This window comes from Ranitomeya imitator, chromosome 1 (assembly GCF_032444005.1).
Source record: "Ranitomeya imitator isolate aRanImi1 chromosome 1, aRanImi1.pri, whole genome shotgun sequence".
Taxonomy (NCBI): domain Eukaryota; kingdom Metazoa; phylum Chordata; class Amphibia; order Anura; family Dendrobatidae; genus Ranitomeya; species Ranitomeya imitator.
Genome location: NC_091282.1, coordinates 364,155,136 through 364,180,263, shown reverse-complemented (window position 1 = coordinate 364,180,263; position 25,128 = coordinate 364,155,136). Strand labels below are relative to the sequence as shown.

The following is a 25,128-nucleotide window of genomic DNA, read 5'->3' as shown; positions in this document are numbered from 1 at the left end:
ATGTAAATTTTTGTGCCACTACCACTTAATATTTTTACAATTTTTCCAGCTTTTTTTTAAACATTTATAAGTAAAAAAACTAAGAAATATCCGTGGTGGGATCACTGAAAATATACATCGAGTGACAATACTAAAGTATAAGATTGTGAGGTCAAAATAATAAATTCTTCCTATATACATGGTAAATTGTAGGTTCTTTACTAGTTTTAACATTTGTTGATTTTGTATCTATTATCTAGTTAATTCTTTTAGCTAAATAACTGATTTATCAATGTTTATCTTACTTTTTCTAAAGATGTTAGGCTGTCTACATGGTTCTTTTTGATGGACAAGCACAAAATAAAAAAGGAGTTTTACATTTTAATCCATTAGATTTACACATTTTTTCTTTTCAACTATGTGGCACAACTGTACAGTAGAACCTTTGTCGATAAACTTTGGGGGACTGGACTCATTTTATAACGTATCGGATCATCATGTAGATGCTACGAAATCCAGTTCTTTAAAGTCTACTGTGGAGACATGTAACATAACAGAAGTAACAGAATTTGTTTTTGTGATTTTTGCTTTTAATCCAAGACTTCAGTACTTTGTCTTTTCCATCTTTCTGTTGGCCTATATATTACTTCTCAGCGGGAACATTTTAATCATGTTGACCATCAGAGCAGATTATCGTCTTCATAATCCAATGTATTTCTTCCTTGGTAAGCTCTCTTTCATTGATCTCTGTTACTCGAGTGTAACTGTACCCAAGATGTTGATTGATTTTTTTTTTAAAAGAAAAACTATTACATTCAATGGCTGCATCACTCAACTATACTTCTTCCACTTCTTCGCCTGTGCAGAATGTTTTCTTTTCACAGCTATGGCATATGATCGCTATGTAGCTATATGCAAACCCTTGCAATATTCCACCATAATGAGTAAACAGCTTTGTCTATGGATGGTGGCAGCAACTTGGGCTATTGGTTTTGTTCATTCTAATATCCAGACAACACTAACAATGGGTTTGCCATTCTGTGGCCCAAATGAAATTAACAGTTTTTTTTGCGATGTCCCACCATTAATCAGGCTTGCATGCACTGATACAGCCATGATTGATGCTATGATAGTGGCCAATAGTGGTATCGTATCACTAGGCTGCTTTCTGACTGTCTTAATTTCCTATATTGGCATTGCTAAGGCTATCTTTAAAATACGAACAGTGGAAGGACGACGCAAAGCCTTTTCAACCTGTGCTTCTCATCTTACAGTGGTAACTTTTTTCTTTGGACCTTGTGTTTTTATTTATATGAGACCCTCCAAAACTTTTCAGGCTGATGAGGTGGTTATGGTGTTCTACACAGTCATATCACCAATGCTGAACCCAATCATTTATACCTTGCGAAATAAAGAGATGAAGACAGCTATAAAAAAACTTTGGGGTAGAAGAACCAAATAATTTATTTGTGGCAGATATGACCTCTTAACAAATTTCTTTAAGCATATAAGCACATTCCAAAGTAAAGTAAACATGCTATATAGAAGTAAACATACTATATAATTTCTTAACAATTGTGTAACCATATACCATATAACCATATATGTCTAATAAAAAATGGAGACTGAATTACTAATTACTGACATGGAACGTATTTTGAGATACAAAATGAAACATTTATGACTATGTGGCCTTATTGGGATAATTTCAGAACCTGAATATACAGTATAGTAAAGGCCCCTTCACATTAAGCGACGCTGCAGCGATACCGACAACGATCCGGATCGCTGCAGCGTCGCTGTTTGGTCGCTGCAGAGCTGTCACACAGACAGCTCTACAGCGACCAACGATGCCGGTAACCAGGGTAAACATCGGGTTACTAAGCCCAGGGCCGCACTTAGTAACCCGATGTTTACCCTGGTTACCAGCATAAAAGTAAAAAAAAAACAAACACTACATACTTACCTACCGCTGTCTGTCCCCGGCGCTCTGCTTCTCTGCACTCCTCCTGTATTGGCTGTGAGCACAGCGGCCGGAAAGCAGAGCGGTGACGTCACCGCTCTGCTTTCCGGCTGACCGACGCTCACAGCCAGTGCAGGCGGAGTGCAGAGCACAGCGCCGGGGACAGACAGCGGTAGGTAAGTATGTAGTGTTTTTTTTTTTTTACTTTTACGCTGGTAACCAGGGTAAACATCGGGTTACTAAGCGCGGCCCTGCGCTTAGTAACCCGATGTTTACCCTGGTTACCAGTGAAGACATCGCTGGATCGGTCCACGGGAGATCCAGCAACGAAATAAAGTTCTGGACTTTGTTCAGCGACCAACGACATCACAGCAGGGGCCTGATCGTTGGTCGCTGTCACACATAGCGATTTCCTTAATGATATCGTTGCTACGTCACAAAAAGCAACGATATCGTTAACGATATCGTTATGTGTGAAGGTACCTTAAGTGATAAACGCTTGTCCCCATCTTCAAATTCTCTCACCCCATTTACCGTACTTTCCTTAAGTAAAAATAATGAAAACAGTTACAGATGAACTAATTGAAGATAAAAAACTTATTTAAGCTATATGGGATGCAAAAGTAAAAAGTTAACATTTTTGGAAAAATCACATACAATATATTAAAAGATGTTATAAACGCATCCCATTTAAGGTACAAAAGGAAGGTTAAAAATTAACTTTTATTCATAAAGATTTAAAATGCAAGAATAAAAAATAACATAGCAGTGTGCTTCACATAGAGGACGGTCCAGGCTACCCGAAACTAACACTCCGTAGAGGTACAATATTTGAATGCTTAAGTAGGACTGAATCACAAACTTGCAAAACTGGTAGCCCCTATAAAGTGACTAGTGCTTCACATATCACAATATCAAAACGTTTCGGTCATTTGCTTAGTAACTACCTCAATATGAGTAATGAATTAAATGATTAGATCACAGCCATAGCGAATAAAGGTATAATATCGATCAGATAACGCGGGAGTGCAAGGAGAATACTGAAACGTATTATGCATACCACACGTAAAAATGGCAACATGTATACAATGCTTGGCCCAACAGTTTGTATAGTAATATCTACTAGTGAGAAGTAACCCACCAAATAACTTTAGATAGAATCAAAGAAAGTGCCCGTAAGTAGTAAGGATCGTGTCCGCAATAATAGGAGACCGATTCACCTTGTAGTCAGGATCCTGGAGTAACGTCCTCTCATCCCAACGCACGTTTTGCCACTGGCTTCTTCTTCTTCCTCACTTTTCTTTTTTTGCCTTGTGGTATACTTTTTTTGCACCAAGTTCCTCATAATGATGTACATTAATGAATCATGGGCAAAGTCAAGAATCATTTTTATTATTTTTAGTGCAAAAAGTTACACATTTTTGCAAAATGTTTCTGATGTACATAAAATCACTATGTGGGAAAATGTACATTTGCAACAAACTTTGCAGCTTTTTTTCAGGTTGCAAATGATAAATCAATCTAAAACATTTGGAAACTCTCAACTCCACTCACAATGGTAAACATGAAAAACAGGCAAAAACATTTAAAATACATTTTAAAATTAAGAAAAAGGTACAAATAAAAAACACACCATAAAATCACCAAAAACTAGACAAAATAAATTACACAAATTCACAGTTCCAAAATGTGTAGGCATAATGTGATTTTTTTTACATATTCTAATAAAAAACAAATTAATATTTTGGCAGGGCATTTTACAATTTTGTTTTTTATGTTACAAGTTTTTACTTTAAATTATATTACTGATAACATTGCACAGGGTGGGACATTTATATGGATACACCTAAATAAAATGGGAATGGTTGGTGATATCAACTTCCTGTTTGTGGTATATTAGTATATGGGAGGAGGAAAGCTTTTCAAGATGGGTTTTGACCATGGCAGCCATTTTGAAGTCAGCCATTTTGGATCCATCTTTATTTTTTCCAATGGGAAGAGGGTCATGTGACACATCAAACTTATTGAGAATTTTACAAGAAAAACAATGGTGTGCTTGGTTTTAATGTAACTTTATTCTTTGGTGAGTTATTTATAAGTTTATTACCACTTATACAATGTGCTCAAAGTGCTGACCATTGTGTTGCATTTTCAATGTAACCCGCTTCTCCCACTCTTGACACACTGATAGCAACACTGCAGTAGAAATGATAGCACTGGCTTCCAGTATCCGTTGTTTCAGATGCTGCACATCTCGTATCTTCACAGTATAGACAATTGCCTTCAGATGACCCCAAAGATAAAAGTCTAAGGGGGTCAAATCGGGAGACCTTGATGGCCATTCAACGGGTCCACAAAGACCAATCCACTTTTCAGACAACTGTTCATGTAGGAATGCTCGGACCTGACACCCATAATATGGTACACCACCCTGTATATTACTTTCAGTTTCATTCCATTGCTTCTTGTTTTTCATGGGCAAAAGAGAATAAGGATGATTCCTCTACACTGTGATATCCCTTCAGATATTTGAAGACATCTATTAAGTCTTCTTTTTTGCAAGCTAAACATTCCCATATCCTGTAATCCTGTATCCTCATAGGATATACTTTACAATCCGCTCACCATATTGGTAACTCTTCTCTTATCTTGCTCCAGTTTTTCAATGTCTTTTTTAAAGTGTTGTCCCCAGAACTAGACACAGTATTCCAGATAAGGCTTGACCATGGAGTGGATGGTTTCCTCTGGTGAACAAGAATCTTCAAGTCTGTCCACAGATTCTCAATAGGATTAAGGTATTTATGTTGACTAGACCACTCCAAAACATTTACAAGTTTCCCCTTCAACCACTCAAGTGTTGCTTTAGCAGTATGCTTTTGGTCATTGTCTTGTTGGAAGGTGAACCTTCATCCCCATCTCAAATAACTGATAGACAATCAGGTTTTGCTAAAGGATATCCCTGTATTTCACACTATTCATCTTCTCCTTGACTTCGACCATTTTCCATGTCGATGCTGCCGAAAACATCCTCACGGTATTATGCCACCACCACCATGTTTCACTGTGGGGATGGTGTTCTTGGGATGATCACCTGTGTTGATTTGGCGCCAGGCATATCATTAACCTAACAATTTAACTTTTGTCACGTCTGACCACAGCATCTTCAACATACTTATTAACGATCGGGTAGAAGGTGTGCACAGTAAAATATCTACTTTTGCACATGATACTAAGCAATGTAATGCAGTCAATGTAAGGTTATACACATGGGTAGAAGGAATCAATGTCACCATTACATACTGAATGGGAAACCACTGGGTGAATCTGACAATGAGAAGGACATGGGGTTCCTAGTTAATGATAAACTTACCTGGAGCAGCCAGTGCCAGGCAGCAGCTGCCAAGGCAAACAGGATCAGGGAGTGCATTACAAGAGGTCTAAATACACATGATGAGAGCATTATACTGCCTCTGTACAAATCCCTAGTTAGACCACACATGGAGTACTGTGTACAGTTTTGGGCACCGGTGCTCAGGAAGGTTATAACGGAACTAGAGCAATACAAAGGAGGGCACCAAAATTCATAAAGGGGATGAGGAAACTACAATACCCAGAGAGATTGGCAAAATTAGAATTATTCAGTCTAGAAAAAAGATGACTGAGAAGCGATCTAATAACCATATGTAAGTATATAAGAGGACAATACAAATATCTCTCCGAGGATCTGTTTATACCAAGGAAGGTGATGATCACAAGGGGGCATTCTCTGCATCTGGAGTATTGTTTACTGTTAGGGCAGTCAGAATCTGGAATTCCGTGCCTGATTAGGTGGTGATGGCGAACTCAGTTGAGGGGTTCAAGAGAGGCCTGGATGTCTTCCTGGAGCGTAACAATATTGTATCTTACAGTTATTAGGTTCTTTAGAAAGATGTAGATCAGGGGATTTATTCTGACAGAATATAGGCTGAACTGGATGAACAAATGTCTTTTTTCGGCCTTGCTAACTATTTTTCTATGTTACTATGTTACCTTCTTCCATACATTTGTGGAGTGTCCTACATGTCTTTGGGCAGACTTAAAATGAGTCTTACAATTTTTTAAGCAAGTAAAGGCTTTTATCTGCCCACCCTATGAGATGTTTGGCTTATTGCAATAATATGGACAAATACCCCAGTCTCTGCTTGGGACTAGAGATGAGCGTTGTTCGAATCGAACTGTTCGCCAATTTCAAATTCGAGCTATTTTGGGCGGTGTTCGAGTCGTTCCACGAACTCGAACAATTTGCTTAAAATTCGACTGTTCGAGTTTCTGTTCGATAACTGTTCGTTCACCAATAGCCTAACTTGATTTGCACATTAAAACTGTTTATCATTGTTAATAGACTGTTTCAGTCTATAGTGGACAGGGGAGGGGAGCGGGAGATAGATCTGTGCTGAAATAACGCCGATCTCCATTTTTTTTTCTTTCCCGCATTTACAGTGGGGCGGTGCAGTCTCTCAGCCTATCAGCAGTGCACACACACAGCAATGTGCATGTGATGCACACAAGCAAGGGCATCGGGAGGAGTCGGGACTGGGGTTGAGTGGAAAGGATTGGACAAATTCAAAAATCGCCGACTTTCGGCAAAGTCGGGTTTCATGAAACCCGACCCGATTCTAGTAGTGTGGGATCGGCCATGAGGTCGGCGATCTGCGCGCAAAAGTCGCATTTCATATGACGCTTTTAGCACCATTTTTCAGCCAATGAAGGAGGACGCAGAGTGTGGGTAGCGTGATGACATAGGTCTCGGTCCCCACCATCTTACAGAAGGGCATGACAGTGATTGGCTTGCTTTCTGCGTCGTCAAAGGGGCTATAAAGGGGCGTGCATGCCGGCCGCCATCTTACTTCTGCCAATCTTAGCATAGGGAGAGGTTGCTGCAGCTTCATCAGAAGAAGGGATATAGTTAGGGGGGGAAAACTAACCCCCAAACTACTTCTGCTGTAGCGATTTCCACTGTCCAACACCACCATTTTTTTGCAGGGACAGTGGAGGCTATATTGTTGTGCAACATCTCTGTAGCTTATTAGACTGCCTTATAAGGCTCCCTGATAGCTGCATTGCTGTTTGCACACTGCTGTGCAAGCCAACTGCTTTTTTAAAAGCAAAAATCCTGTTGCTCCTTTCTGCACAGTTATCTTGTTTATTTGTCCACACTTTTGTGTGCAGCAGTCCTTTTTATTGCTGCCATACTTTTGCTGAGATCATTGTAGGGAGATTGAAATTGTACTACAGTCCTTGTATTTTTTCAAATATCTTCCAGCCACTTACATTGTGTTGTTTTATACACTGGGCCTGAGTTTTGGTTCAGGCTCCCCCCAAAAAACTGTACTCGTGGTGGGTACAAACTACGTGTGTGTGCGTGTGTGTGCGTGCATGCGTGTGTTAAATCTTTCATTAGTATTCACATATGAAAAAAATCCTATGAAATTCCCCTATGAAAGTCAGACTGCAATTAGAATGTCACCAGTTTGCTTTTCACTAAACAGCCCAATAGACAAACACGGATAGAACATGTATGAGAACATTGTAAGTGTGAAAGGGGACTCTTGCTGGATCTGTTCATGTATTTGTCTCCAAAGGTACAATTTTGAAACATCATAATTTTGTTGTGTTTCGCTTGTCTCTATGTTTATACTGCTGAATTTCCATTTTTATATTTTATATGTAAATTTTTGTGCCACTACCACTTAATATTTTTACAATTTTTCCAGCTTTTTTTTAAACATTTATAAGTAAAAAAACTAAGAAATATCCGTGGTGGGATCACTGAAAATATACATCGAGTGACAATACTAAAGTATAAGATTGTGAGGTCAAAATAATAAATTCTTCCTATATACATGGTAAATTGTAGGTTCTTTACTAGTTTTAACATTTGTTGATTTTGTATCTATTATCTAGTTAATTCTTTTAGCTAAATAACTGATTTATCAATGTTTATCTTACTTTTTCTAAAGATGTTAGGCTGTCTACATGGTTCTTTTTGATGGACAAGCACAAAATAAAAAAGGAGTTTTACATTTTAATCCATTAGATTTACACATTTTTTCTTTTCAACTATGTGGCACAACTGTACAGTAGAACCTTTGTCGATAAACTTTGGGGGACTGGACTCATTTTATAACGTATCGGATCATCATGTAGATGCTACGAAATCCAGTTCTTTAAAGTCTACTGTGGAGACATGTAACATAACAGAAGTAACAGAATTTGTTTTTGTGATTTTTGCTTTTAATCCAAGACTTCAGTACTTTGTCTTTTCCATCTTTCTGTTGGCCTATATATTACTTCTCAGCGGGAACATTTTAATCATGTTGACCATCAGAGCAGATTATCGTCTTCATAATCCAATGTATTTCTTCCTTGGTAAGCTCTCTTTCATTGATCTCTGTTACTCGAGTGTAACTGTACCCAAGATGTTGATTGATTTTTTTTTTAAAAGAAAAACTATTACATTCAATGGCTGCATCACTCAACTATACTTCTTCCACTTCTTCGCCTGTGCAGAATGTTTTCTTTTCACAGCTATGGCATATGATCGCTATGTAGCTATATGCAAACCCTTGCAATATTCCACCATAATGAGTAAACAGCTTTGTCTATGGATGGTGGCAGCAACTTGGGCTATTGGTTTTGTTCATTCTAATATCCAGACAACACTAACAATGGGTTTGCCATTCTGTGGCCCAAATGAAATTAACAGTTTTTTTTGCGATGTCCCACCATTAATCAGGCTTGCATGCACTGATACAGCCATGATTGATGCTATGATAGTGGCCAATAGTGGTATCGTATCACTAGGCTGCTTTCTGACTGTCTTAATTTCCTATATTGGCATTGCTAAGGCTATCTTTAAAATACGAACAGTGGAAGGACGACGCAAAGCCTTTTCAACCTGTGCTTCTCATCTTACAGTGGTAACTTTTTTCTTTGGACCTTGTGTTTTTATTTATATGAGACCCTCCAAAACTTTTCAGGCTGATGAGGTGGTTATGGTGTTCTACACAGTCATATCACCAATGCTGAACCCAATCATTTATACCTTGCGAAATAAAGAGATGAAGACAGCTATAAAAAAACTTTGGGGTAGAAGAACCAAATAATTTATTTGTGGCAGATATGACCTCTTAACAAATTTCTTTAAGCATATAAGCACATTCCAAAGTAAAGTAAACATGCTATATAGAAGTAAACATACTATATAATTTCTTAACAATTGTGTAACCATATACCATATAACCATATATGTCTAATAAAAAATGGAGACTGAATTACTAATTACTGACATGGAACGTATTTTGAGATACAAAATGAAACATTTATGACTATGTGGCCTTATTGGGATAATTTCAGAACCTGAATATACAGTATAGTAAAGGCCCCTTCACATTAAGCGACGCTGCAGCGATACCGACAACGATCCGGATCGCTGCAGCGTCGCTGTTTGGTCGCTGCAGAGCTGTCACACAGACAGCTCTACAGCGACCAACGATGCCGGTAACCAGGGTAAACATCGGGTTACTAAGCCCAGGGCCGCACTTAGTAACCCAATGTTTACCCTGGTTACCAGCATAAAAGTAAAAAAAAAACAAACACTACATACTTACCTACCGCTGTCTGTCCCCGGCGCTCTGCTTCTCTGCACTCCTCCTGTACTGGCTGTGAGCACAGCGGCCGGAAAGCAGAGCGGTGACGTCACCGCTCTGCTTTCCGGCTGACCGACGCTCACAGCCAGTGCAGGCGGAGTGCAGAGCACAGCGCCGGGGACAGACAGCGGTAGGTAAGTATGTAGTGTTTTTTTTTTTTTACTTTTACGCTGGTAACCAGGGTAAACATCGGGTTACTAAGCGCGGCCCTGCGCTTAGTAACCCGATGTTTACCCTGGTTACCAGTGAAGACATCGCTGGATCGGTCCACGGGAGATCCAGCAACGAAATAAAGTTCTGGACTTTGTTCAGCGACCAACGACATCACAGCAGGGGCCTGATCGTTGGTCGCTGTCACACATAGCGATTTCCTTAATGATATCGTTGCTACGTCACAAAAAGCAACGATATCGTTAACGATATCGTTATGTGTGAAGGTACCTTAAGTGATAAACGCTTGTCCCCATCTTCAAATTCTCTCACCCCATTTACCGTACTTTCCTTAAGTAAAAATAATGAAAACAGTTACAGATGAACTAATTGAAGATAAAAAACTTATTTAAGCTATATGGGATGCAAAAGTAAAAAGTTAACATTTTTGGAAAAATCACATACAATATATTAAAAGATGTTATAAACGCATCCCATTTAAGGTACAAAAGGAAGGTTAAAAATTAACTTTTATTCATAAAGATTTAAAATGCAAGAATAAAAAATAACATAGCAGTGTGCTTCACATAGAGGACGGTCCAGGCTACCCGAAACTAACACTCCGTAGAGGTACAATATTTGAATGCTTAAGTAGGACTGAATCACAAACTTGCAAAACTGGTAGCCCCTATAAAGTGACTAGTGCTTCACATATCACAATATCAAAACGTTTCGGTCATTTGCTTAGCAACTACCTCAATATGAGTAATGAATTAAATGATTAGATCACAGCCATAGCGAATAAAGGTATAATATCGATCAGATAACGCGGGAGTGCAAGGAGAATACTGAAACGTATTATGCATACCACACGTAAAAATGGCAACATGTATACAATGCTTGGCCCAACAGTTTGTATAGTAATATCTACTAGTGAGAAGTAACCCACCAAATAACTTTAGATAGAATCAAAGAAAGTGCCCGTAAGTAGTAAGGATCGTGTCCGCAATAATAGGAGACCGATTCACCTTGTAGTCAGGATCCTGGAGTAACGTCCTCTCATCCCAACGCACGTTTTGCCACTGGCTTCTTCTTCTTCCTCACTTTTCTTTTTTTGCCTTGTGGTATACTTTTTTTGCACCAAGTTCCTCATAATGATGTACATTAATGAATCATGGGCAAAGTCAAGAATCATTTTTATTATTTTTAGTGCAAAAAGTTACACATTTTTGCAAAATGTTTCTGATGTACATAAAATCACTATGTGGGAAAATGTACATTTGCAACAAACTTTGCAGCTTTTTTTCAGGTTGCAAATGATAAATCAATCTAAAACATTTGGAAACTCTCAACTCCACTCACAATGGTAAACATAAAAAACAGGCAAAAACATTTAAAATACATTTTAAAATTAAGAAAAAGGTACAAATAAAAAACACACCATAAAATCACCAAAAACTAGACAAAATAAATTACACAAATTCACAGTTCCAAAATGTGTAGGCACAATGTGATTTTTTTTACATATTCTAATAAAAAACAAATTAATATTTTGGCAGGGCATTTTACAATTTTGTTTTTTATGTTACAAGTTTTTACTTTAAATTATATTACTGATAACATTGCACAGGGTGGGACATTTATATGGATACACCTAAATAAAATGGGAATGTTTGGTGATATCAACTTCCTGTTTGTGGTATATTAGTATATGGGAGGAGGAAAGCTTTTCAAGATGGGTTTTGACCATGGCAGCCATTTTGAAGTCAGCCATTTTGGATCCATCTTTATTTTTTCCAATGGGAAGAGGGTCATGTGACACATCAAACTTATTGAGAATTTTACAAGAAAAACAATGGTGTGCTTGGTTTTAATGTAACTTTATTCTTTGGTGAGTTATTTATAAGTTTATTACCACTTATACAATGTGCTCAAAGTGCTGACCATTGTGTTGCATTTTCAATGTAACCCGCTTCTCCCACTCTTGACACACTGATAGCAACACTGCAGTAGAAATGATAGCACTGGCTTCCAGTATCCGTTGTTTCAGATGCTGCACATCTCGTATCTTCACAGTATAGACAATTGCCTTCAGATGACCCCAAAGATAAAAGTCTAAGGGGGTCAAATCGGGAGACCTTGATGGCCATTCAATGAGTCCACAAAGACCAATCCACTTTTCAGACAACTGTTCATGTAGGAATGCTCGGACCTGACACCCATAATATGGTACACCACCCTGTATATTACTTTCAGTTTCATTCCATTGCTTCTTGTTTTTCATGGGCAAAAGAGAATAAGGATGATTCCTCTACACTGTGATATCCCTTCAGATATTTGAAGACATCTATTAAGTCTTCTTTTTTGCAAGCTAAACATTCCCATATCCTGTAATCCTGTATCCTCATAGGATATACTTTACAATCCGCTCACCATACTGGTAACTCTTCTCTTATCTTGCTCCAGTTTTTCAATGTCTTTTTTAAAGTGTTGTCCCCAGAACTAGACACAGTATTCCAGATAAGGCTTGACCATGGAGTGGATGGTTTCCTCTGGTGAACAAGAATCTTCAAGTCTGTCCACAGATTCTCAATAGGATTAAGGTATTTATGTTGACTAGACCACTCCAAAACATTTACAAGTTTCCCCTTCAACCACTCAAGTGTTGCTTTAGCAGTATGCTTTTGGTCATTGTCTTGTTGGAAGGTGAACCTTCATCCCCATCTCAAATAACTGATAGACAATCAGGTTTTGCTAAAGGATATCCCTGTATTTCACATTATTCATCTTCTCCTTGACTTCGACCATTTTCCATGTCGATGCTGCCGAAAACATCCTCACGGTATTATGCCACCACCACCATGTTTCACTGTGGGGATGGTGTTCTTGGGATGATCACCTGTGTTGATTTGGCGCCAGGCATATCATTAACCTAACAATTTAACTTTTGTCACGTCTGACCACAGCATCTTCAACATACTTATTAACGATCGGGTAGAAGGTGTGCACAGTAAAATATCTACTTTTGCACATGATACTAAGCAATGTAATGCAGTCAATGTAAGGTTATACACATGGGTAGAAGGAATCAATGTCACCATTACATACTGAATGGGAAACCACTGGGTGAATCTGACAATGAGAAGGACATGGGGTTCCTAGTTAATGATAAACTTACCTGGAGCAGCCAGTGCCAGGCAGCAGCTGCCAAGGCAAACAGGATCAGGGAGTGCATTACAAGAGGTCTAAATACACATGATGAGAGCATTATACTGCCTCTGTACAAATCCCTAGTTAGACCACACATGGAGTACTGTGTACAGTTTTGGGCACCGGTGCTCAGGAAGGTTATAACGGAACTAGAGCAATACAAAGGAGGGCACCAAAATTCATAAAGGGGATGAGGAAACTACAATACCCAGAGAGATTGGCAAAATTAGAATTATTCAGTCTAGAAAAAAGATGACTGAGAAGCGATCTAATAACCATATGTAAGTATATAAGAGGACAATACAAATATCTCTCCGAGGATCTGTTTATACCAAGGAAGGTGATGATCACAAGGGGGCATTCTCTGCATCTGGAGTATTGTTTACTGTTAGGGCAGTCAGAATCTGGAATTCCGTGCCTGATTAGGTGGTGATGGCGAACTCAGTTGAGGGGTTCAAGAGAGGCCTGGATGTCTTCCTGGAGCGTAACAATATTGTATCTTACAGTTATTAGGTTCTTTAGAAAGATGTAGATCAGGGGATTTATTCTGACAGAATATAGGCTGAACTGGATGAACAAATGTCTTTTTTCGGCCTTGCTAACTATTTTTCTATGTTACTATGTTACCTTCTTCCATACATTTGTGGAGTGTCCTACATGTCTTTGGGCAGACTTAAAATGAGTCTTACAATTTTTTAAGCAAGTAAAGGCTTTTATCTGCCCACCCTATGAGATGTTTGGCTTATTGCAATAATATGGACAAATACCCCAGTCTCTGCTTGGGACTAGAGATGAGCGTTGTTCGAATCGAACTGTTCGCCAATTTCAAATTCGAGCTATTTTGGGCGGTGTTCGAGTCGTTCCACGAACTCGAACAATTTGCTTAAAATTCGACTGTTCGAGTTTCTGTTCGATAACTGTTCGTTCACCAATAGCCTAACTTGATTTGCACATTAAAACTGTTTATCATTGTTAATAGACTGTTTCAGTCTATAGTGGACAGGGGAGGGGAGCGGGAGATAGATCTGTGCTGAAATAACGCCGATCTCCATTTTTTTTTCTTTCCCGCATTTACAGTGGGGCGGTGCAGTCTCTCAGCCTATCAGCAGTGCACACACACAGCAATGTGCATGTGATGCACACAAGCAAGGGCATCGGGAGGAGTCGGGACTGGGGTTGAGTGGAAAGGATTGGACAAATTCAAAAATCGCCGACTTTCGGCAAAGTCGGGTTTCATGAAACCCGACCCGATTCTAGTAGTGTGGGATCGGCCATGAGGTCGGCGATCTGCGCGCAAAAGTCGCATTTCATATGACGCTTTTAGCACCATTTTTCAGCCAATGAAGGAGGACGCAGAGTGTGGGTAGCGTGATGACATAGGTCTCGGTCCCCACCATCTTACAGAAGGGCATGACAGTGATTGGCTTGCTTTCTGCGTCGTCAAAGGGGCTATAAAGGGGCGTGCATGCCGGCCGCCATCTTACTTCTGCCAATCTTAGCATAGGGAGAGGTTGCTGCAGCTTCATCAGAAGAAGGGATATAGTTAGGGGGGGAAAACTAACCCCCAAACTACTTCTGCTGTAGCGATTTCCACTGTCCAACACCACCATTTTTTTGCAGGGACAGTGGATGCTATATTGTTGTGCAACATCTCTGTAGCTTATTAGACTGCCTTATAAGGCTCCCTGATAGCTGCATTGCTGTTTGCACACTGCTGTGCAAGCCAACTGCTTTTTTAAAAGCAAAAATCCTGTTGCTCCTTTCTGCACAGTTATCTTGTTTATTTGTCCACACTTTTGTGTGCAGCAGTCCTTTTTATTGCTGCCATACTTTTGCTGAGATCATTGTAGGGAGATTGAAATTGTACTACAGTCCTTGTATTTTTTCAAATATCTTCCAGCCACTTACATTGTGTTGTTTTATACACTGGGCCTGAGTTTTGGTTCAGGCTCCCCCCAAAAAACTGTACTCGTGGTGGGTACAAACTACGTGTGTGTGCGTGTGTGTGCGTGCATGCGTGTGTTAAATCTTTCATTAGTATTCACATATGAAAAAAATCCTATGAAATTCCCCTATGAAAGTCAGACTGCAATTAGAATGTCACCAATTTGCTTTTCACTAAACAGCCCAATAGACAAACACGGATAGAACATGTATGAGAACATTGTAAGTGTGAAAGGGGACTCTTGCTGGATCTGTTCATGTATTTGTCTCCAAAGGTACAATTTTGAAACATCATAATTTTGTTGTGTTTCGCTTGTCTCTATGTTTATACTGCTGAATTTCCATTTTTATATTTTATATGTAAATTTTTGTGCCACTACCACTTAATATTTTTACAATTTTTCCAGCTTTTTTTTAAACATTTATAAGTAAAAAAACTAAGAAATATCCGTGGTGGGATCACTGAAAATATACATCGAGTGACAATACTAAAGTATAAGATTGTGAGGTCAAAATAATAAATTCTTCCTATATACATGGTAAATTGTAGGTTCTTTACTAGTTTTAACATTTGTTGATTTTGTATCTATTATCTAGTTAATTCTTTTAGCTAAATAACTGATTTATCAATGTTTATCTTACTTTTTCTAAAGATGTTAGGCTGTCTACATGGTTCTTTTTGATGGACAAGCACAAAATAAAAAAGGAGTTTTACATTTTAATCCATTAGATTTACACATTTTTTCTTTTCAACTATGTGGCACAACTGTACAGTAGAACCTTTGTCGATAAACTTTGGGGGACTGGACTCATTTTATAACGTATCGGATCATCATGTAGATGCTACGAAATCCAGTTCTTTAAAGTCTACTGTGGAGACATGTAACATAACAGAAGTAACAGAATTTGTTTTTGTGATTTTTGCTTTTAATCCAAGACTTCAGTACTTTGTCTTTTCCATCTTTCTGTTGGCCTATATATTACTTCTCAGCGGGAACATTTTAATCATGTTGACCATCAGAGCAGATTATCGTCTTCATAATCCAATGTATTTCTTCCTTGGTAAGCTCTCTTTCATTGATCTCTGTTACTCGAGTGTAACTGTACCCAAGATGTTGATTGATTTTTTTTTTAAAAGAAAAACTATTACATTCAATGGCTGCATCACTCAACTATACTTCTTCCACTTCTTCGCCTGTGCAGAATGTTTTCTTTTCACAGCTATGGCATATGATCGCTATGTAGCTATATGCAAACCCTTGCAATATTCCACCATAATGAGTAAACAGCTTTGTCTATGGATGGTGGCAGCAACTTGGGCTATTGGTTTTGTTCATTCTAACATCCAGACAACACTAACAATGGGTTTGCCATTCTGTGGCCCAAATGAAATTAACAGTTTTTTTTGCGATGTCCCACCATTAATCAGGCTTGCATGCACTGATACAGCCATGATTGATGCTATGATAGTGGCCAATAGTGGTATCGTATCACTAGGCTGCTTTCTGACTGTCTTAATTTCCTATATTGGCATTGCTAAGGCTATCTTTAAAATACGAACAGTGGAAGGACGACGCAAAGCCTTTTCAACCTGTGCTTCTCATCTTACAGTGGTAACTTTTTTCTTTGGACCTTGTGTTTTTATTTATATGAGACCCTCCAAAACTTTTCAGGCTGATGAGGTGGTTATGGTGTTCTACACAGTCATATCACCAATGCTGAACCCAATCATTTATACCTTGCGAAATAAAGAGATGAAGACAGCTATAAAAAAAACTTTGGGGTAGAAGAACCAAATAATTTATTTGTGGCAGATATGACCTCTTAACAAATTTCTTAAAGCATATAAGCACATTCCAAAGTAAAGTAAACATGCTATATAGAAGTAAACATACTATATAATTTCTTAACAATTGTGTAACCATATACCATATAACCATATATGTCTAATAAAAAATGGAGACTGAATTACTAATTACTGACATGGAACGTATTTTGAGATACAAAATGAAACATTTATGACTATGTGGCCTTATTGGGATAATTTCAGAACCTGAATATACAGTATAGTAAAGGCCCCTTCACATTAAGCGACGCTGCAGCGATACCGACAACGATCCGGATCGCTGCAGCGTCGCTGTTTGGTCGCTGCAGAGCTGTCACACAGACAGCTCTACATACTTACCTACCGCTGTCTGTCCCCGGCGCTCTGCTTCTCTGCACTCCTCCTGTACTGGCTGTGAGCACAGCGGTCGGAAAGCAGAGCGGTGACGTCACCGCTCTGCTTTCCGGCTGACCGACGCTCACAGCCAGTGCAGGCGGAGTGCAGAGCACAGCGCCGGGGACAGACAGCGGTAGGTAAGTATGTAGTGTTTTTTTTTTTTTACTTTTACGCTGGTAACCAGGGTAAACATCGGGTTACTAAGCGCGGCCCTGCGCTTAGTAACCCGATGTTTACCCTGGTTACCAGTGAAGACATCGCTGGATCGGTGTCACACACGCCGATCCAGCGATGTCCACGGGAGATCCAGCAACGAAATAAAGTTCTGGACTTTGTTCAGCGACCAACGACATCACAGCAGGGGCCTGATCGTTGGTCGCTGTCACACATAGCGATTTCCTTAATGATATCGTTGCTACGTCACAAAAAGCAACGATATCGTTAACGATATCGTTATGTGTGAAGGTACCTTAAGTGATAAACGCTTGTCCCCATCTTCAAATTCTCTCACCCCATTTACCGTACTTTCCTTAAGTAAAAATAATGAAAACAGTTACAGATGAACTAATTGAAGATAAAAAACTTATTTAAGCTATATGGGATGCAAAAGTAAAAAGTTAAAATTTTTGGAAAAATCACATACAATATATTAAAAGATGTTATAAACGCATCCCATTTAAGGTACAAAAGGAAGGTTAAAAATTAACTTTTATTCATAAAGATTTAAAATGCAAGAATAAAAAATAACATAGCAGTGTGCTTCACATAGAGGACGGTCCAGGCTACCCGAAACTAACACTCCGTAGAGGTACAATATTTGAATGCTTAAGTAGGACTGAATCACAAACTTGCAAAACTGGTAGCCCCTATAAAGTGACTAGTGCTTCACATATCACAATATCAAAACGTTTCGGTCATTTGCTTAGTAACTACCTCAATATGAGTAATGAATTAAATGATTAGATCACAGCCATAGCGAATAAAGGTATAATATCGATCAGATAACGCGGGAGTGCAAGGAGAATACTGAAACGTATTATGCATACCACACGTAAAAATGGCAACATGTATACAATGCTTGGCCCAACAGTTTGTATAGTAATATCTACTAGTGAGAAGTAACCCACCAAATAACTTTAGATAGAATCAAAGAAAGTGCCCGTAAGTAGTAAGGATCGTGTCCGCAATAATAGGAGACCGATTCACCTTGTAGTCAGGATCCTGGAGTAACGTCCTCTCATCCCAACGCACGTTTTGCCACTGGCTTCTTCTTCTTCCTCACTTTTCTTTTTTTGCCTTGTGGTATACTTTTTTTGCACCAAGTTCCTCATAATGATGTACATTAATGAATCATGGGCAAAGTCAAGAATCATTTTTATTATTTTTAGTGCAAAAAGTTACACATTTTTGCAAAATGTTTCTGATGTACATAAAATCACTATGTGGGAAAATGTACATTTGCAACAAACTTTGCAGCTTTTTTTCAGGTTGCAAATGATAAATCAATCTAAAACATTTGGAAACTCTCAACTCCACTCACAATGGTAAACATAAAAAACAGGCAAAAACATTTAAAATAAATTTTAAAATTAAGAAAAAGGTACAAATAAAAAACACACCATAAAATCACCAAAAACTAGACAAAATAAATTACACAAATTCACAGTTCCAAAATGTGTAGGCATAATGTGATTTTTTTTACATATTCTAATAAAAAACAAATTAATATTTTGGCAGGGCATTTTACCATTTTGTTTTTTATGTTACAAGTTTTTACTTTAAATTATATTACTGATAACATTGCACAGGGTGGGACATTTATATGGATACACCTAAATAAAATGGGAATGGTTGGTGATATCAACTTCCTGTTTGTGGTATATTAGTATATGGGAGGAGGAAAGCTTTTCAAGATGGGTTTTGACCATGGCAGCCATTTTGAAGTCAGCCATTTTGGATCCATCTTTATTTTTTCCAATGGGAAGAGGGTCATGTGACACATCAAACTTATTGAGAATTTTACAAGAAAAACAATGGTGTGCTTGGTTTTAATGTAACTTTATTCTTTCGTGAGTTATTTATAAGTTTATTACCACTTATACAATGTGCTCAAAGTGCTGACCATTGTGTTGCATTTTCAATGTAACCCGCTTCTCCCACTCTTGACACACTGATAGCAACACTGCAGTAGAAATGATAGCACTGGCTTCCAGTATCCGTTGTTTCAGATGCTGCACATCTCGTATCTTCACAGTATAGACAATTGCCTTCAGATGACCCCAAAGATAAAAGTCTAAGGGGGTCAAATCGGGAGACCTTGATGGCCATTCAACGGGTCCACAAAGACCAATCCACTTTTCAGACAACTGTTCATGTAGGAATGCTCGGACATGACACCCATAATATGGTACACCACCCTGTATATTACTTTCAGTTTCATTCCATTGCTTCTTGTTTTTCATGGGCAAAAGAGAATAAGAATGATTCCTCTACACTGTGATATCCCTTCAGATATTTGAAGACATCTATTAAGTCTTCTTTTTTGCAAGCTAAACATTCCCATATCCTGTAATCCTGTATCCTCATAGGATATACTTTACAATCCGCTCACCATACTGGTAACTCTTCTCTTATCTTGCTCCAGTTTTTCAATGTCTTTTTTAAAGTGTTGTCCCCAGAACTAGACACAGTATTCCAGATAAGGCTTGACCATGGAGTGGATGGTTTCCTCTGGTGAACAAGAATCTTCAAGTCTGTCCACAGATTCTCAATAGGATTAAGGTATTTATGTTGACTAGACCACTCCAAAACATTTACAAGTTTCCCCTTCAACCACTCAAGTGTTGCTTTAGCAGTATGCTTTTGGTCATTGTCTTGTTGGAAGGTGAACCTTCATCCCCATCTCAAATAACTGATAGACAATCAGGTTTTGCTAAAGGATATCCCTGTATTTCACACTATTCATCTTCTCCTTGACTTCGACCATTTTCCATGTCGATGCTGCCAAAAACATCCTCACGGTATTATGCCACCACCACCATGTTTCACTGTGGGGATGGTGTTCTTGGGATGATCACCTGTGTTGATTTGGCGCCAGGCATATCATTAACCTAACAATTTAACTTTTGTCACGTCTGACCACAGCATCTTCAACATACTTATTAACGATCGGGTAGAAGGTGTGCACAGTAAAATATCTATTTTTGCACATGATACTAAGCAATGTAATGCAGTCAATGTAAGGTTATACACATGGGTAGAAGGAATCAATGTCACCATTACATACTGAATGGGAAACCACTGGGTGAATCTGACAATGAGAAGGACATGGGGTTCCTAGTTAATGATAAACTTACCTGGAGCAGCCAGTGCCAGGCAGCAGCTGCCAAGGCAAACAGGATCAGGGAGTGCATTACAAGAGGTCTGGATACACATGATGAGAGCATTATACTGCCTCTGTACAAATCCCTAGTTAGACCACACATGGAGTACTGTGTACAGTTTTGGGCACCGGTGCTCAGGAAGGTTATAACGGAACTAGAGCAATACGAAGGAGGGCACCAAAATTCATAAAGGGGATGAGGAAACTACAATACCCAGAGAGATTGGCAAAATTAGAATTATTCAGTCTAGAAAAAAGATGACTAAGAAGCGATCTAATAACCATATGTAAGTATATAAGAGGACAATACAAATATCTCTCCGAGGATCTGTTTATACCAAGGAAGGTGATGATCACAAGGGGGCATTCTCTGCATCTGGAGTATTGTTTACTGTTAGGGCAGTCAGAATCTGGAATTCCGTGCCTGATTAGGTGGTGATGGCGAACTCAGTTGAGGGGTTCAAGAGAGGCCTGGATGTCTTCCTGGAGCGTAACAATATTGTATCTTACAGTTATTAGGTTCTTTAGAAAGATGTAGATCAGGGGATTTATTCTGACAGAATATAGGCTGAACTGGATGAACAAATGTCTTTTTTCGGCCTTGCTAACTATTTTTCTATGTTACTATGTTACCTTCTTCCATACATTTGTGGAGTGTCCTACATGTCTTTGGGCAGACTTAAAATGAGTCTTACAATTTTTTAAGCAAGTAAAGGCTTTTATCTGCCCACCCTATGAGATGTTTGGCTTATTGCAATAATATGGACAAATACCCCAGTCTCTGCTTGGGACTAGAGATGAGCGTTGTTCGAATCGAACTGTTCGCCAATTTCAAATTCGAGCTATTTTGGGCGGTGTTCGAGTCGTTCCACGAACTCGAACAATTTGCTTAAAATTCGACTGTTCGAGTTTCTGTTCGATAACTGTTCGTTCACCAATAGCCTAACTTGATTTGCACATTAAAACTGTTTATCATTGTTAATAGACTGTTTCAGTCTATAGTGGACAGGGGAGGGGAGCGGGAGATAGATCTGTGCTGAAATAACGCCGATCTCCATTTTTTTTTCTTTCCCGCATTTACAGTGGGGCGGTGCAGTCTCTCAGCCTATCAGCAGTGCACACACACAGCAATGTGCATGTGATGCACACAAGCAAGGGCATCGGGAGGAGTCGGGACTGGGGTTGAGTGGAAAGGATTGGACAAATTCAAAAATCGCCGACTTTCGGCAAAGTCGGGTTTCATGAAACCCGACCCGATTCTAGTAGTGTGGGATCGGCCATGAGGTCGGCGATCTGCGCGCAAAAGTCGCATTTCATATGACGCTTTTAGCACCATTTTTCAGCCAATGAAGGAGGACGCAGAGTGTGGGTAGCGTGATGACATAGGTCTCGGTCCCCACCATCTTACAGAAGGGCATGACAGTGATTGGCTTGCTTTCTGCGTCGTCAAAGGGGCTATAAAGGGGCGTGCATGCCGGCCGCCATCTTACTTCTGCCAATCTTAGCATAGGGAGAGGTTGCTGCAGCTTCATCAGAAGAAGGGATATAGTTAGGGGGGGAAAACTAACCCCCAAACTACTTCTGCTGTAGCGATTTCCACTGTCCAACACCACCATTTTTTTGCAGGGACAGTGGAGGCTATATTGTTGTGCAACATCTCTGTAGCTTATTAGACTGCCTTATAAGGCTCCCTGATAGCTGCATTGCTGTTTGCACACTGCTGTGCAAGCCAACTGCTTTTTTAAAAGCAAAAATCCTGTTGCTCCTTTCTGCACAGTTATCTTGTTTATTTGTCCACACTTTTGTGTGCAGCAGTCCTTTTTATTGCTGCCATACTTTTGCTGAGATCATTGTAGGGAGATTGAAATTGTACTACAGTCCTTGTATTTTTTCAAATATCTTCCAGCCACTTACATTGTGTTGTTTTATACACTGGGCCTGAGTTTTGGTTCAGGCTCCCCCCAAAAAAGTGAGATTCAAATTCTCACAAAGTGGACATACTTCAGTCCTGTTAGTTTGTCGTATGTCAGCCAGCCACTTTCTGCCACTCAGATTGCGTTGTTATATACACTGGGCCTGAGTTTTGGTTCAGTCTCCCCAAAAAAAAGGAGATTCAAATTCTCACAAAGTGGATATACTTCAGTCCTGTTAGTTTGTCGTATATCAGCCAGTCCACTTTCTGCCACTTACATTGTGTTGTTTTATGCACAGGGCCTGAGCTTTGGTTCAGTCTCCCCCCAAAAAAGTGAGATTCAAATTCTCACAAAGTGGATATACTTCAGTTCTGTTAGTTTGTCGTATGTCAGCCAGCCACTTTCTGCCACTTAGATTGCGATGTTATATACACTGGGCCTGAGTTTTGGTTCAGTCTCCCACAAAAAAGGGAGATTTAAATTCTCAAGAAGTTTATATACACCTTCTACCTTGTTTTACAGTACCATATAACGGTTGTTATTTTGCTTAGATTTTCCAAAAAAATGAGGAAGTCTGGTGGAAGAGCCAGTGGGCAGTGGTTGCCAGCTGGTACTGATGGTGGTGGTGGTGGTGGTGCATCTGGTGGTAGTGGCAAAAGCACAATAGCACCTAAGGCTGGAGGTGTTGAGCCAGCGTCATCGTCTGGCTACACGAGGCCTCGAAGGCTCCCTTATCTTGGAGTAGGAAAACAGCTTTTAAAGCCGGAGCAGCAGGAAAAAGTTTTGGCTTTCCTTGCTGACTCAGCCTCTAGCTCTTTCGCCTCCTCTTCAGAAAGTTCCAAATATAAAAGCAGCGAGTCGTCAGTGGATGCTCCCGGTCAGGAACAAGACGTTTCCTTGTGTCCTTCACCCAAACCAAAAGTGAAGGATGCGTCAGGCGACACTACAGGTTACTCTATGGAGCTCTTTACACATACTGTGCCTGGGTTAGAAAGGGAAATTGTTAACTGCCCATTACAAGATGAATCGGACATGGAGTGCACTGATGCACAGCCACAGCTAGATTATTATGCTGTTCCATTGACTCAGATCACTACATTGCCCTCGCAGTGAACTGAGCCAGAATCTGACCCTGCTGAGACTATGGTGCCCCGTCCCGAACGCTATAGCACCTTACACGGTGACACAGAGGAAGGTGCACATGACATTGAAGAGGAGGTGATAGATGACCCAGTTGTTGACCCAGATTGGCAGCCATTGGGGGAAGAGGGTGCCGCTGCCAGTAGCTCAGAAGCGGAGGAGGATGATCCGCAGCAGCCATCTACATCGCAACAGCTGTCATCTGGCAGGCCCGTATCAGGCCAAAAATGTTTGTCAAAAACAAAAACAGTTTTAGGACAGCATGGCCATCCGGTGAAAGTACCACAGCATGCAATGCCTGAAAAGGTATTCCATAGAAGGAAGAGTGCAGTGTGGCAATTTTTTAACCAGGATCCGAATGACCAGTCAAAAGTTATCTGTAAGAAAGGCTGAAAGACCTTTAGCAGAGGGAAGAATCTTCAAAATTTAAATACAACGTGCATGCTTAGACATTTAACCAGCATGCACTTGCAAGCCTGGACTAACTACCAAACGTCCCGCACCGTTGGTGCACCTGCTCAGAATTAAGGTAGTCAGCAATGCTACATTGCTTCCCTCACTGTAAGCCCACCTGTTAGGACACCACCAGCAGCAAATGTGGAGGTATCGTCACAAGGCCAAAGCAGTCAGGGAATCGCAAGGTTATTGGTAGGAAACACTGTATGTAGGCTAACACCAAGAATACCATCACCAACCCTCTCTCAATCCGCCATGTCCACCACCACCACCGCTAGTTCCACCATATGCAGCTCTCCAGTCCAGCTCACCCTACAAGAGACTCTCGTTATCAAAAGAAAGTACTCATCCTCTCATCCGTGTACACAGGGTTTGAACGCCCACATTGCTATACTAATCTCGTTAGAGATGATGCCCTACCGGTTGGTTGAAAGCGAAGCTTTCAAAGACCTGATGGTCTAGGCAGTACCACGCTATGACCTACCCAGTCGGCACTTCTTTGCAAGAAAAGTCATCCTAGCCCTCCACCAGCATGTCAAAGACCGCATTGTCCATGCACTGAGGCAGTTGAAAGGTGCAACTCACAACAGATGCATGGAACAGTAGGCATGGCCAGGGACGTTACGTGTCTATCAAGGCGCACTGGGTTATTGTGGTGGATGCAGGGTCCACAGAGGACAGCCATAGTGGGACAGTTCTGCCTAGCCCACGGTCTAGGAAACAGTTGGCTGTAGGCGTTCGCCACCAATCCTCCTCCTCCTGAAGCGAAAGCTCGTCCACAGAGCGCAGTTGCACGACCACTCCATCCGCAGCTGCCAGTGTTGCACACGAGGTGTCCCCCATTATCGAAAAGCTAGTGGTAAGCATCAGCAGGCTGTGTTATAAATGAAGTGTTTGGGCGACAACAGACACACCGCGGAAGTACTGGCCAAGTACTTACAGCAACAAACTCAGTCATGGCTGGGCAGTGTACATCTTGAGGCAGGCAAGGTAGTCAGTGATAACGGAAGGAATATTATGGCTGCCATAGCCCTTTCAGAACACATACCTTGCGTGGCTCACACCTTGAACCTGGTGGTGCA

The 25,128-nt window shown here is 40.0% G+C and overlaps 3 protein-coding genes across 3 annotated transcripts; all 3 read left to right on the top strand.

The window, feature by feature from the left end:
• The first annotated feature begins 301 nt into the window (after positions 1–301).
• Positions 302–1,499, top strand: LOC138657798 (olfactory receptor 4E2-like). The gene has a single exon (XM_069745454.1). It carries the CDS (start codon positions 398–400, stop codon positions 1,439–1,441), a length of 1,044 nt encoding a protein of 347 aa, XP_069601555.1. The 5' UTR covers positions 302–397; the 3' UTR covers positions 1,442–1,499.
• A 6,448-nt stretch (positions 1,500–7,947) lies between these two features.
• On the top strand, positions 7,948–9,145 carry LOC138657797 (olfactory receptor 4E2-like). The gene has a single exon (XM_069745452.1). It carries the CDS (start codon positions 8,044–8,046, stop codon positions 9,085–9,087), a length of 1,044 nt encoding a protein of 347 aa, XP_069601553.1. The 5' UTR covers positions 7,948–8,043; the 3' UTR covers positions 9,088–9,145.
• Positions 9,146–15,593: 6,448 nt separating this feature from the next.
• LOC138657796 (olfactory receptor 4E2-like) lies at positions 15,594–16,902 on the top strand. The gene has a single exon (XM_069745451.1). It carries the CDS (start codon positions 15,690–15,692, stop codon positions 16,719–16,721), a length of 1,032 nt encoding a protein of 343 aa, XP_069601552.1. The 5' UTR covers positions 15,594–15,689; the 3' UTR covers positions 16,722–16,902.
• The last annotated feature ends 8,226 nt before the right edge of the window (positions 16,903–25,128 follow it).

Excerpts from the sequence above, each read along its gene's own strand:
- LOC138657797 (XM_069745452.1), top strand. The coding sequence starts at position 8,044 with ATGTGGCACAACTGTACAGTAGAACCTTTGTCGATAAACTTTGGGGGA.
- LOC138657796 (XM_069745451.1), top strand. The coding sequence starts at position 15,690 with ATGTGGCACAACTGTACAGTAGAACCTTTGTCGATAAACTTTGGGGGA.
- LOC138657798 (XM_069745454.1), top strand. The coding sequence starts at position 398 with ATGTGGCACAACTGTACAGTAGAACCTTTGTCGATAAACTTTGGGGGA.